Source organism: Aureococcus anophagefferens, assembly GCF_000186865.1.
Source record: "Aureococcus anophagefferens unplaced genomic scaffold AURANscaffold_2, whole genome shotgun sequence".
NCBI lineage: Eukaryota > Pelagophyceae > Pelagomonadales > Pelagomonadaceae > Aureococcus > Aureococcus anophagefferens.
The window spans coordinates 2,588,526-2,601,219 of NW_008705562.1; the positions used below are offsets into that span (position 1 = coordinate 2,588,526).

At 74.9% G+C, this 12,694-nt stretch overlaps 4 protein-coding genes across 4 annotated transcripts in view; 2 read left to right on the forward strand and 2 right to left on the reverse strand.

Moving 5' to 3' along the window:
• Positions 1–849, reverse strand: part of AURANDRAFT_59843 (hypothetical protein) — a gene marked incomplete at both ends in the record, with an annotated part of 2,155 nt that extends 1,306 nt beyond the window's left edge. The window contains one exon of the mRNA XM_009035053.1: positions 802–849. Coding sequence (XP_009033301.1) covers positions 802–810 — 9 coding nt within the window. The remainder of the gene's footprint in view (positions 1–801) is intronic.
• Positions 850–1,279: 430 nt separating this feature from the next.
• AURANDRAFT_61370 (hypothetical protein) lies at positions 1,280–2,491 on the reverse strand (the record flags this gene model as incomplete). The annotated part of the gene is made up of 1 exon (XM_009035052.1): positions 1,280–2,491. The coding sequence occupies one exon, from the start codon at positions 2,489–2,491 to the stop codon at positions 1,280–1,282; it is 1,212 nt and encodes a 403-aa protein (XP_009033300.1).
• Positions 2,492–2,999: 508 nt separating this feature from the next.
• On the forward strand, positions 3,000–7,942 carry AURANDRAFT_61371 (hypothetical protein; the record flags this gene model as incomplete). The annotated part of the gene is made up of 3 exons (XM_009034896.1): positions 3,000–3,844; positions 3,907–5,746; positions 6,461–7,942. The coding sequence occupies 3 exons, from the start codon at positions 3,000–3,002 to the stop codon at positions 7,940–7,942; spliced, it is 4,167 nt and encodes a 1,388-aa protein (XP_009033144.1).
• Positions 7,943–8,572: 630 nt separating this feature from the next.
• AURANDRAFT_61372 (hypothetical protein) lies at positions 8,573–10,957 on the forward strand (the record flags this gene model as incomplete). The annotated part of the gene is made up of 1 exon (XM_009034897.1): positions 8,573–10,957. One exon carries the CDS (start codon positions 8,573–8,575, stop codon positions 10,955–10,957), a length of 2,385 nt encoding a protein of 794 aa, XP_009033145.1.
• Positions 10,958–12,694: the final 1,737 nt, after the last annotated feature.

Sequence of the window (12,694 nt, forward strand, 5' to 3'; positions counted from 1 at the left end):
CGCCGCCGCCGCGCCCGCCCAGGGGGGCTCCGCGCCGCTCCCGGACGCGAGCGCGACGACGCCCGTCGAGGGGCGCCGCGCGGCCGCGCCCACAGGCGGGTTGGTGGTCCCAGGCGCGGCGAGCGGCGCCCGCCGAGCCCTCTGAAGGGCTCGACGGAGTCGCCGCCGCCGCGCCCGCCCAGGGGGGCTCCGCGCCGCTCCCGGACGCGAGCGCGACGACGCCCGTCGAGGGGCGCCGCGCGGCCGCGCCCACAGGCGGGTTGGTGGTCCCAGGCGCGGCGAGCGGCGCCCGCCGAGCCCTCTGAAGGGCTCGACGGAGTCGCCGCCGCCGCGCCCGCCCAGGGGGGCTCCGCGCCGCTCCCGGACGCGAGCGCGACGACGCCCGTCGAGGGGCGCCGCGCGGCCGCGCCCACAGGCGGGTTGGTGGTCCCAGGCGCGGCGAGCGGCGCCCGCCGAGCCCTCTGAAGGGCTCGACGGAGTCGCCGCCGCCGCGCCCGCCGAGGGAGGGCCCCGTGCCGCTCCGGGACGTGCGAGACGCCCGCGGAAGCGGGGTCGGGTCGCCCCGCGGCGCGGCGCGGGAGGCGCGGCGGTGTGGGGGGCGCGGTCGAAGCGCAGCGAGAAGGCGGACGGTTTGAACGTTCGGAGCGCGTCGCCCAGGAGGGGCGCGCCGCGCGCGAGTGGGCGCAACACCTTCCCCTCGGGAAGCGTCAGCGTTATGAAGTAGCGGGCCCGGTCTTTGAAGTCGCGCGCACGCGAAAAACGATGTAAACGGCCATTTCACTTTCCGACGCCGCGCGCGACGCCAGACATGATTTAGTAGTGTGTGTGATGTAGTTGAGAATGGAGGACCTAGGTGCGGGGAGCGTTTGGGAATGGCCTCAGCGACCCCAAAGGCGTCTCTCGAGCTCTCGCAGCAGTTCAAAACTCGAGGCTCCATACTCCGGTCCGCACGATGAGCACTGTTTTTGCAAACAGCCACTTTTGATTCGCACAATTAGGCCCCTCGACGACGCCGCCAGCGATCGCCTCCCAGTCCCAAACTCAGCTGTCTCAAAATCCGCAGCACCCAGACACCCCGAGAAAGCCCCCTGATGCTAGCGACGTGTACTCGAACGTCGAAAATCGGCTGGGATGTCGTCACAGCGCGTCGCTTTGACGCGCGGGGATGTGCTGGGGCTCCGTCACACGACGAGCAAATTTTAGCCGCTCCAGCCAGCCGCAGCGGCAGCCAGCCACGTCGGGGAGACCCAGGAGCAAAAGAACCGGCTACAGACCCGCGCTACTCCCCCATCTCCGGCGCGTCGCCGTAGACGCGCGCGAGCCAGGCCTCGTGCGCCGCGGGCCCCCTGGCCAGCTGCGCGCGCGCGCGGAGGCGGTCCGCCGCCGCCGTCGCGACCCAGGCCTCCTGGGCCTTGATGCGCGCGTGGAGCGCCTCGTTGGCGCGGAGCCGGTCCTCGGAGTCGATGACCGCGCCGGCGGAGAAGTAGTCGCGGAGCACGAGCTTGACGTGCTCCGTGTAGGCCGACGGCGACTTGCTCAGGCCGTACCCAATGTCGATGAGCCGCGGCGCGCACTCGTGCGTGTCCTGCTGGGCCCGGCCGCAGCACGCGCCGCAGAGCGCGTAGTCGCAGACGCGGCAGCACAGCAGCGCGCGACGCTGCGTGCCGTCGTGGCCGAGGCACGCGTCGCAGATGTCGCGGCCCGGGAGGGCGGGGTCCGCCAAGGGGGCGATGCGCACGCGGTCGTAGACCAGCGCGATGTCGCGGCCGCCGATGCTCGGCGCGCCGAGCTGCGGGAAGACCCAGTGCTGGAGCAGGAGGTCCGCGACCTTCGTGTAGATCGACGTGTGGCTCTCGGGCGTCTGCGGGCTCGCGGGCATGCGCGTCAGCGCGTGGCGCGCGATCCAGGCGCGCGTCGCCCGCGCCTGGGGCGCGCCGCGGCCCCGGCCCGCGCGCGCGGACGCGAGCTGGCCGATCGCGCCCGCGAAGAACGAGTCGGTCGTGTTGTCGATGCCGAGCGACAGCAGCAGCGACTTCACGGACGAGTCGTCGCCGAGGGCGACGGCGTTCTCCTCGAGCATCTGCACGGTCTCCGGGCTGAACTCGCGCCGCAGGCTCCGGATCATGGCGCGCTCGTCGACGTCGCGCGACCGGCGCCGGGGGATCCGGAGCCGCGCGACGTCGACGCGCGACAGCGCCGCGACGCCCGCGCGCGCCGCGCCCCGGAAGACGCCCGCGAGGAGCCGCTCGGGCTGGGACGTCGCCGCGAGCACGAACTCGTGGAGCGACCCGGGCAGCGCGTCCCATCGCGAGAAGAGCGCGGCGTCGGTCTCGTTGCGGACGCGCGCGACGCGCCGCAGCGTGTTGGCCTCGCGGAACGCGGACGTGAGGTTGCAGCCCCGCCGGCCGCCGGCGAACAGCAGGGCGAGCGCCTCCCGCGCCGTGAGCAGGTCCGCGACGTGCCGCGACACGTCGGCGGGGAGCCGGTTCATGGCGTGCGATCCGCTCGCGCCAAGGGATCTCCTTGCCGTAGGCCCGGTCGGGACGGCTCCGAAGGCCTGGTCGCGGGCTGCTCGGGGGCGTCTCCGGGGGGCGGGGCCGAAAGCGCGACGACGACAGGGTGCGGCGCCGGGCTGATGCTCTGTGGCAGGATTGGGCTTCAGCTTGAAGCCTTGTTGCAGCGCGGCGCGCGGGCCCGCGCGGACACGCTGTCTAGCTTTGCCATCGGCAATGATCAAAGATGCGGGTGTTCTAATAGGCACAGACGCCGCCATCGATGGCGACGAAGAAGCCGAGCTGCGGCCAGGCGCGCGGTGGCGAATAGCGGGTGTGCGACAATCCGAATAATTCCAGTGCACATCCAGCGAACGCATATCCGCGGGCAGGACAGTCCTCACGCAGCGGGGACGGAACTCGGACGGCGTCGAGCGTCGCGACGAGCTGCAACCTGGTTGCAATCTAGAAATCAACACCTCAGCAAGGCTCAGCTTAGCATCGACGATGGTTAGGCCTTCGTGGCCGTGCCTGCTCGCGCTGCTCCCGCTAACCAGCACGCTGCAGCACGCGAGACCGGCGCGCCAACACTTAACAACACGAGCATCCGTCGTCCCGCCCGAAGGCCTCACCGCCGAACCGGAAACGACGTCGTGGGAGCCGACGTCGTGGGAGCCGTCGCTCGCCACCCACGTTACAAAGTCGCTCGAGAGCCTCCAGTCCGCGGAGATCCTCGAGGCGTTCGTGGACCGCTGCGCGACGCACCGCGGCGCCCAGCGCTTCGGGCGCGGCGGCGACGTCGGCGCGCTCGCGGCGGACGCGGACGCCGCGCGCGAAAAGTACGCGGAGCTCGACTGGCTCGTGAGCGCGGAGCACGCCGGCGACGGGAGCGTGCTGCCGCTCGCGAACCACAGCCTCGCGACGGCGCTGACGGCGCGGCTCGAGCGGGCGCTCGACGCCGCGGAGCGCGGCGACGTCCTCGAGGTCGACGACCTCCTCTTGGTCGTCGACGCGCTCGACGAGTTCGACAGGCTCCAGGCCTGGCTCGAGGACCGGCCCCGGACGCCGGCGCTCGAGCGGCTCCTCGCGGGGTCGCCGCTCCTCGCCGACGCCGGCGCCTACGAGGCCGCGACCGCGTGCTGGCCGCTGAGGAGCGCGTTCGAGGAGCACGACGGCGAGCTCCGGCTCTCGGGCGCCACGTTCCCCGAGCTCGGCGCCGCGCGGTCCCGGGAGAAGGCGGCCAAAGTTGCGTTGGAAAGCAGCAAGAAGGACGCGCACCCCGACGGCGCCAAAGCCGCGGAGAAGGCCGGCGGCTTCTTCGAGCTCGAGGGCCGCTGGGTCGTCGCGATGCGGTGGGAAAGCGGCGTCTTTTCTCGCAACAAAACGTCGGCAATGTTGTCAAACCCCGTCGTAGGTCCAACGCCATCCCCAAGGACGGCTTCGTCCACGGCGCGAGCCGCACGGGGCAGACGCAGTACGTCGAGCTCTCGTCGCTCGTGTCGCCGACGAACGAGGCGAAGCGCGCGCTGTCCATGCGCCGCGCTGAGGAGGCCGCGGCGCTCCGCGCCTGCGCGTCGGCCGTCGCGGGCCACGCGGCTGTAGTGAGGTCCCTGCTGGACGCCGTCGCGGGCCTCGACGCGCTCCGCGCGCGCGCGCGCTTCGGGAAGGCCGTCGGCGGCACGATCCCCAGGGTCGCCGACGGCGCCGAGCTCGCCGTGACGAACGCGCGCCACGCGCTCCTCGCCCTCCGCAACGACGGCGTCGTCGGCAACGACGCGCGGCTCGGGCCCGGCGGCGCGCGGTGCTTGGTCATCTCCGGCGCGAACGCGGGCGGCAAGTCGGTACTACTCAAAACGCTGGGCCTCGTGGCCGTGCTCGCGCGCTTGGGCGCGCCCGTGCCCTGCGACGAGGGCGCCGTCGTCGGCTGCTTCGACCCGATCCTTGCGGACATTGGGGACGCGCAGAACGCCGACGGCAACGTGTCGACGTACGTCGGGCATCTGCTCGTCGCCAAGGCGGCGCTCGAGGCCGCGGACGCGGACCGGGCGGAGCGGCCGCTCGTGCTTTTGGACGAGCTCGGCAGCGGCACGGACGCGGCCCAGGGCGGCGCGCTCGCGCAGGCCGTCTTGGAGGATTTAGTGGACAAGGACGCGGTGCTCGTCTGCACGACGCACTCCCAGTCGCTCAAGTTCCTCGCCGCGGGCGACGACGACGACCGCTTCCTGAGCGTGGCCATGGCGCCGGGCTTCACGGCCGTCGCGGGCCGCGTCGGCGAGTCGCGCGCGCTCGACATCGCGCGCGACCGCGTCCGGTTGCCGGACCGCGTCGTCGACCGCGCGGAGCTGCTCCTCGGCGACTCGCAGCGCAAGCTCGCGGACCTGGCGCGCGACCTCGACGCGGCGCGCGAGGCCGCGGACGCGACGGCCGCCGACGCGCGGCGCGAGGCCGCCGCGGCCGCGGCCGCGCGCGCCGACGCCGACGCCGAGGCCGCGGCGCTGCGCGCGGCGACGCTCCAAGCCGAGGAGACGGCGGCGCGCGACTACGGCGACCGCCTCGCCGCGCTGGAGGACCGGCTCCGGGCCGCCGAGGCCGCGGCGGCGCTCGACGCGAAGCTCGCGGCGGCGCTCGAGGACGAGCGGGCCGCCGCCGCCGCCGCGGCCGCGGCGAAGAACGTCGAGCGCCGGGGCCTCGCGCCGCTCGCGTCCGCGGACGCCGTCGCCGTCGGCGACGCCGTCGTCGTCATCCGCGCGGGCGTCTGGTACGCCAAGCCGGCGAAGGTCACGGCGCTCCTCCCGAAAAAGGGCGTCCTCGTCGCGGTCGACGGCGTCGACGCGGCCGTCGGCGGCGACCTCAAGGTCAAGCTCAAGGAGCTGTCGCTGCCGCCCGCGGGCGCCGAGGCCGCCGCGCCCGCGAAGAAGCAAAAGCCCCGCGGGAAGAAGGTGCCCAAGCAGCTCGTCGGCCTCGACGGCCCGGAGCCCGCGGCGGCCGCGGCGCCGCCGAAGAACGACGCGAACGTGCGCGGGGACTTCAACACGCTCGACTGCCGCGGCATGCGCTACGACGACGCGGAGCGCGAGACGGACTACTTCCTGGACCGCATGCTCCGCCAGGGCGCGTCGTCGGCGTTCGTCCTCCACGGCCACGGCACGGGCGCGCTCAAGAAGGGCCTCCGGTCCTACCTCGCGACGCACCCGCTCGCGAAGCAGGCGAAGCCCGCGGCCCACGACGACGGCGGCGACGCGTTCACGCGCGTCGTCCTCCGCGCGGCTAAGAGGGCGCCTTAGTTAATTCGTGTACACGAAGTAGTTGTCCTCGAAGGGCCGGCCCTTCAGTTTCGGGTGGAGCAACACGAAGGCCGACGGCCAGAACACCAGGTTCGACAGGCAGTAGGCGAAGAAGAAGCGCGCGAAGCCCTCGCTCCGGCCCATGCGCCGCGCGGTCTTCGTCCAGCGGTCGCGCGCGGGGACGCGGACCATGTTGCCGACGGGCAGCGCGTAGTTCAACGTCGCGAAGCCGCAGCTCGTCAGCACGAGCGACAGCGGCGCGACGCGGAGGTTCTCGTCGTAGAAATGCATGAAGCACCCCGCCGCGCCGATGCCGAAGGTCACGACGCCGGCGTCCTGCTTGAGCGGGCCGAGCACGCGGTTCTTGACGGCCCAGAGCCAGTAGAAGACGCACCAGCCCGACAGCGCGCGCTCGGCGAGCGACTTCTCTAGAGCTAGCAGCGTGTACCAGCAGCCCGCGTTCGACAGGAGCATCACCGGGATGCCGAGCTCCATCGTGGCGCGCTCGGTGATGCCGCAGCGACGCTCGACGACGTCGATGGCGGTGCAAGTATGGTTCAAGTCGATCGCTTGACGTTTTGCCACAAACGAGCGTGCTCGTCGTGGTGCGGCGGCGACGCGACGCCTCGCAACATGCTGCGCGCCCGCGTCGTGGCGTTCGCGGCCACGGTCGCGGTCGCCCAGTACGCCAACCTCGAAAAGTACGCGGCCTTCGACACGACGCACGGCGTGGCGTCGTCCGAGGGCCTGTCGCTGCGCCTCGGCGCCTCGAGCGCCGTCGGCGGCGCGCTGCTCCACGGCGACGAGGCCTGGGAGCGGCGGCTCGAGTTCGGCGCGCCGAGCGTCGTCTACGACACGGACCGCTACAAGCTCTGGTACGGCGCCTGCGTCGCCGGCCGCTGCGGCTCCGGCGACGCGACGCGCGCCTTGCTCTACGCGGAGTCGGCCGACGGCGTGCGCTGGCGGAAGCCGCGGCTCGGGCTCGTGCACTGGCCCGTGGGCGGCGCGAGCGCGGCGAACAACCTCGTCGTCATGGGCGCCGGCGGCGCGGGCGTCTTCGAGGACGCGAACCCGCGCGAGCCCTCGAGCCGGCGGTTCAAGGCCGTCGCGGCCGTCGCGCCGCGGGGCGCGGCGCCGCGGCGCGGCGCGCTCGCGTCGCGCGACGGCCGCGCCTGGGAGCGGCCCCGCCTCGGCACGGGCGCCGGGTCGCGGGACGGCCCGGCGAGCGCCTTCTGGGCCGCGGCGCTCGGCCGCTACGTGTCGTTCGCCGCGCGCGGCGGCGGCAACGGCACCGTGGGCCGGCGGGAGCAGCGCGGCTGGGCCGGGCGCGCGGGCGCCGCGACGACGGCGCTGCGCGGCGCGGCGGCGCTCGCGGCTTTTCCGTTTTACAGCGCCTACCTGGGCTTCGCGGCCGCCCGGGGGCGGTGCGAGCCGTACTGGTCGCCGGACACGGAGCGGTGGTTCCCGCTCGTCGACGCGCGGTCCGGCCGGCGGGACGTCGTGCCGCCGGGGAACGGCGTCGTGTGCGGGCGGCCCGTCGTCGCCGGGGGGCGCACGACGGTCTACTATCTCGAAGGCGCGGGCAACGCGACGCTCCGCGCGGCCGCCTACGGGTCCGACGCGTTCGCGGGCCTCGGCGCGGGCAAGCGCGCGGGCACGCTGCGGTCGCGCGCGCTGCCCTGCCGCGGCGAGCCGCCCGCGGTCACCGTCGCCGTCGGCGGCGCCGGGTCCGTCAAGGCCGCGCTCCTGGACGTCCGCGGCGACGCGCTCGCGGGCTACTCCATGGCCGAGTCGTCGCCCATCCTCGCCGACGCGGCGGACGCGACGCTGGCCTGGTCCGCGACGGCGACGCGCGTGCCCGAGCTCCCGGAGAGCTGCGTGCTCGTGCTCGAGCTCGCCGACGCGACGGTCTTCACCTTTGGGTTCCCGCGGCCGCCGCCGCCGCCGCGGCCGCGCGACGCCGCGGAGCGCCACTTCGCCGAGGCGCTCCTCGTGGGCGAGGCCGAGCTCCTCGGCATCGCGCGGCTCTTCGGGCTTCTGGGCGCGACGACGCTCGCGTGCGCGGGCCTCCGCGGCGCCTGCGCGCGCGTCGCCAACTGCGTCCACCGCGACCGCCGCAAGGCGCGCGCGGCGGACCTGGGCCTCGAGAGCCGCGAGACGAGCTAACGCCCGCGTTGGTTTTTTTTCCGCGCGGGGTGCGCCAGGGGGTGCGCGGCGGGCCAACGGGAGGCCGGACGCAGCCTGACGCGGCAGGCCGCCGCGCGGCGACGCGGCGCGGCCTGAGCGGCCTGAGCGGCGCGCGCCGGCGCCGCGCGCCGCGAGGCCTGCCGCGGCGCGGGGTGCGCTCCCGGCCCCCCGGCGAATCGCCTGACTAGGACCCCGCACCAAAAATCGGCCGATTTGAGACGGTCGAATTTGGCTGCGCCGCCTGGTGCGATGGATAGCCGGCGTCGACCCGATAATTAAAGAGTTTCGGTTCGTGAAAATCGGTCTGGATTTCGTAAAGTTACAGCTCCTCAAAGTCTCTATTTTTTTCCTATGGCGCAATGGACGACCCATTTCCGCGTAAGGCGTTCGTTCTATGTGACGGCCCTGTTCCACGGCGGTTTTTTGTTTCAGGTTGCATGGGGCGCCGCCCTGCGTCGATCGAGCCAAAGAACATACTTGGAACAGGCCGGGAAGTCGACCCACCGGCCGGAGCCGTGTTTCGGCACCGGGGAAAAATCCGAAGCGCCGGAAGCGGATCTTTTGTCCGATGCGGGGTCCTAGCCTGACGCGCGGCGGCCCTGGTCGAGGATGGTAAAACTTTTGCGGCTGCTGGTCGCGCTCGCCGCGGCCGCGGCGGTCGCCGGGGACGCTGCGGCGGCGGACGTCGAGCTCGAGGTCGTCGACGCGACGACCGTCGGGTCCCTCGAGGCGACGGCGGAGCAGCTCGCGGCGCTTCTGAAGGAGAAGGAGTCGCTCGTCGACAGCCTCTACAGCGAGCTCCAGCGGTCGACGACGGAGACGACGGAGGCGTCGGACAAGGACGGGGACGAGGCGCCCTCGGAGTCCGGCGAGAAGCGGAAGCGCAAGAAGACGCGGCCGCCGACGGGCGCGGACGGCGAGTACGCCAAGAAGACGCGCAAGCCCACGAAGCGGCCGACGCCCGCGCCGAGCCCGGCGCCCCAGGCGGCGGCCACGCCCCGACCGACGAAACGCCCGAAGCCCATGCCGACGCCGCAGCCGACGAAGGCGCCCGCGCCGCGGCCGTCGACGAGCCCTGTCGGGGCCATCGGCGACGACGACCCGGCGCCCGCGCCGGAGCCCGCGCCGGCGCCCGAGCCGGAGCCCGCGCCCGCGCCGGAGCCCGCGCCCGCGCCCGCGCCCGAGCCGGCGCCGGAGCCCGCGCCCGAGCCCGCGCCGGAGCCCGCGCCGGAGCCCGTCTTCGACCCGCCGGCCGAGGACGACCAGCCCGTGCTCGACATCGACGCGGACGGCGACGCCGCGGAGCCCGAGCCCGCGCCCGCGCCCAAGGAGGAGCCCGAGGCGTACGAGGCCCCCAAGGAGCCGGAGGCGCCCGCGGAGCCGGAGGTGCCGGAGGCGCCCGCGGAGCCCGACGACGCGCCCGCGGAGCCCGAGGCGCCCTCGGAGGCGCCCGAGGCGCCCGAGGAGCCCGCGTGCGACAGCAGCAGCCGGCCCTGCCCCTGCGACGAGAGCAAGTGCTCGAACCACGGCGCCTGCCTCCAGCGCGGCGACCAGACGCGGTGCCGCTGCCGGGGCGCGTGGACGGGCGAGACGTGCGACGTCGGCGGCTGCGAGACCCTCGCGGACTGCGGCGCGTGCCTCGCGGCGACGGCGGCGCCGGCGCGGGGCGGCAAGAAGGGCCGCGGCGGCCGCGGCCAGGGCGGCCGGCGCCTCCTCGACGAGGGCCTCGGCGGCCGCGGCGGCAAGCGCGGCCGCGGCGGCCGCGACCTCCAGCGCGGCGGCGCGCCGGCGTGCGCCTGGGTCGACGCGGCCTGCGTCGACGCGGAGGACGCCGGCGGCCGCGGCGCGGCGACCTGCGACGCCGCGGCGGAGTTCCCGACGTCCACGGACGACCGCACGGACGACGCGCCTGCGGCGCCCGCGGCGCCCGGCGACGACGCGCCCGCGTACGAGCCGCCGGCCGACGAGCCGCCGGCCGACGAGCCGCCGGCCTACGAGCCGCCGGCGTACGAGCCGCCGGCCCCGGAGGCGCCGCCGGCGCAGGAGGCGCCCTCCCTCGACGACCCGCTCCCGGCGGAGGACGACGAGGTCGCGGACGACGACGCGCCCTCGCGCCCGTCGCCCGCCGCGCGGCTCGGCGCGCTCCTCGGCGAGCTGACGGCGAGCGACGACGACGGGCCCGTGAGCGACGCGAAGAAGGCCGCGCCGCTGATCCTCGGCCTGCTCGTCCTCGCCGTCGGCTTCGCGCTCGTCAAGAAGTGCTGCGGCTGCGTCGCGGGCCTCCGCGGCGGGTCGGCGCCCGCGCAGCCCTACGAGAAGGTGCCCCAGGTCGAGATGACGGCGCGGGACGTCGAGAAGGGCACGAACCTGCCGCCGGCCGCGCGGACCGTCGGCGCGCCGCGCGACGACCCGCCCGTCGCGGACGGCGACGACGACGACGACGACGCGTTCGGCGACGACGACGGCTGGGGCGACGCCGCGCCCGCGCCGCCGCCGCCGCCCAAGGAGAAGTCGCCGAAGCCCGCGCGGCCCGCGGCGCCCGCGGCGCAGTCGGCGCAGGCGCGCCGCGACGCGAAGCGCGCGGAGCTCCAGGCGAAGCGCGAGGCGCGCGACCGCGACCGCAAGGACAAGGCCGCGGCCGCGGAGCCCGCGCCCGCGGGCCTGGCGCCCATCACGCAGCTCGGCGCGCCCAAGGCCGAGCGGCCGCCGCCGAAGCCGAAGCCGCCGCCGCCGCCGCCGGCCGACGACCCCTTCGCGGCCATGGGCATGGACTCGCCGCCGAAATTCGGCGTCGGCGGCCGCGGCGTCGCCGCGCCCAAGAAGCCCGCCGCCGCGCCGCGGCCGCCGCGGCCCGCGCCGGCGGCGTCGCGGCCCGCGCCCGTGCCCGCGCCGAAGCCCGTGCCCGCGCCGCCCAAGCCCGCCGCCGCGCCGCTGGACCTCACGGACGCGAGCGCCTGGGACGACGACGACCTCGACGACATCCTGAACTCCTAGGGGGCATTAACTAGCAAGCGGCTTCGAACTCGGGTCGACTCGTTCGATTGCCAGAGCCGTTGCTCGAAGAGCGCCGCAGCTAATTTGTACGGCACCACGGCACCTCCTCTTCAATTCCGGTCGTTGCCGCTGACTCGGTGTGGCGAGGCCTGACTTCTTCGAAGCTGGTGCCTGTCGCGCTGCCGTGTCGTCGCCGCTGCCGCACCTCGTGCACATCCAGGACATCGTCGTGGTGCGCATCGATCGCAGAAACAATCGCCAGCCTTTGTGAATGCACCTGCGCACGCTCGCGACCCTCACGCTCGTCGCGCGCGCCTCGTCGCTCGCGCGCGGTACCCGCATGCCGCGCAATGTGGCCAAACAGGACCTGCCGACGAAGATCTGCGTGACGTGCAACCGCCCGTTTACCTGGCGCAAGAAGTGGGAGCGCTGCTGGGACGAGGTGACGACGTGCTCGAAGCGATGCAACTCGGAGCGGCGGCGGGGCGCGAAGCTCGACGGCGGCGACGACGCGTCGCCGGCGCTCGAGCTCTCCGACGTCTCCGACGACGACGCCGCGCCGGCGCTGTCGGCGAGAAAGTTGGCGAAGAAGGCCGCCAAGGCCGAGCGGCGCGCGAAGCGCCAGGGCACGGCGTCGAAGGACTCGGGCCGCAAGAGCTGCGACCTCTGCGACGCGAAAGTGAATCTCCTCGTGCGCTGCCGCACGGACGAGACGCGCGCGTGGCGCATGGTCTGCGGCGGCTGCTGGCACGGCGTCTCCGGGGGCGTGCCCGACGGCGACGCGGCGCACCCGCACTACGCGTACGGCGGTCTGTGGAAGAACCGGAATCCCCAGACCGGGGCATCCTCGGAGGCCGAGCGCGCGGACGACGCGGCGTTCCTCGCGGCCGCGGCCGCCGGCGCGTAGGGACCGTAACGTCCCGTCGGCTTACCCGTCTTCGACGCGCCGGAACCAGAGCGCGAGCGCGAAGCGCGCGCCGGCCTCGACGCGGCGGACCTGGTGGAAGTTGTCGGTGCCGCCCGTGAAGGCGAGCAGACGCCCCGCGCGGGGCGCCACGAGGCGGTCCGCGTCGACGTCGAGGAAGGCGAAGTCGCCGCCGGCGAAGCCGACGCCGCGCGTGTTGAGGTAGAGGAGGCACGAGACCTCGTAGCCTCCGTTGTTGAGCTCGTCCGCGTGCGGGTTCCAGTAGGGGTAGCCGCGCTGGCCCTCGAAGGCGTCGCCGGGCCGCGGCGCCGCGACGATGCGCGTGACCATGGCGCCGCTGACGTCCAGCCCGCAGCGGAGGTCGAGGAGCTTCCCGCACGCGGCGGCGCAGCGGTCGACGAGGGACCGGCAGAGGCTCCCGGGGCAGCTGTCGACGCCGAGGCTCGCCTTGCCGCCGCGCCGCGGCCGCCGGCGCATGCCCGCCAGGGCGAGGCGCACGACGGCCGCGCACTCCGCGGGCGTCGCGACGCCGTCGGCGACGGCCCGAGGCCCGCCGCCGGGCGCGGCGAGCGCCGCGGAGCGGCCGGCGTCGACGGCCTCGTCCGGCGCGGCGCAGGGGAGCAGCGGCTTGCCCGGCGCGCAGCGGGCGCGCACGAGGGTCGCCTGCGCGGCCATCAAAGCGGCGCGCCGCGCGGCCTCGCGGTCGCGGTCGTCGGCCGTCGGGCCCGCCGCGGCCGCGGCGGCCGCCGCCGGCGCCGCGGCGACGCCCCGCCGCAGGTCGCGCAACGCCTCGCCGACGGCGAGGCGCGCGA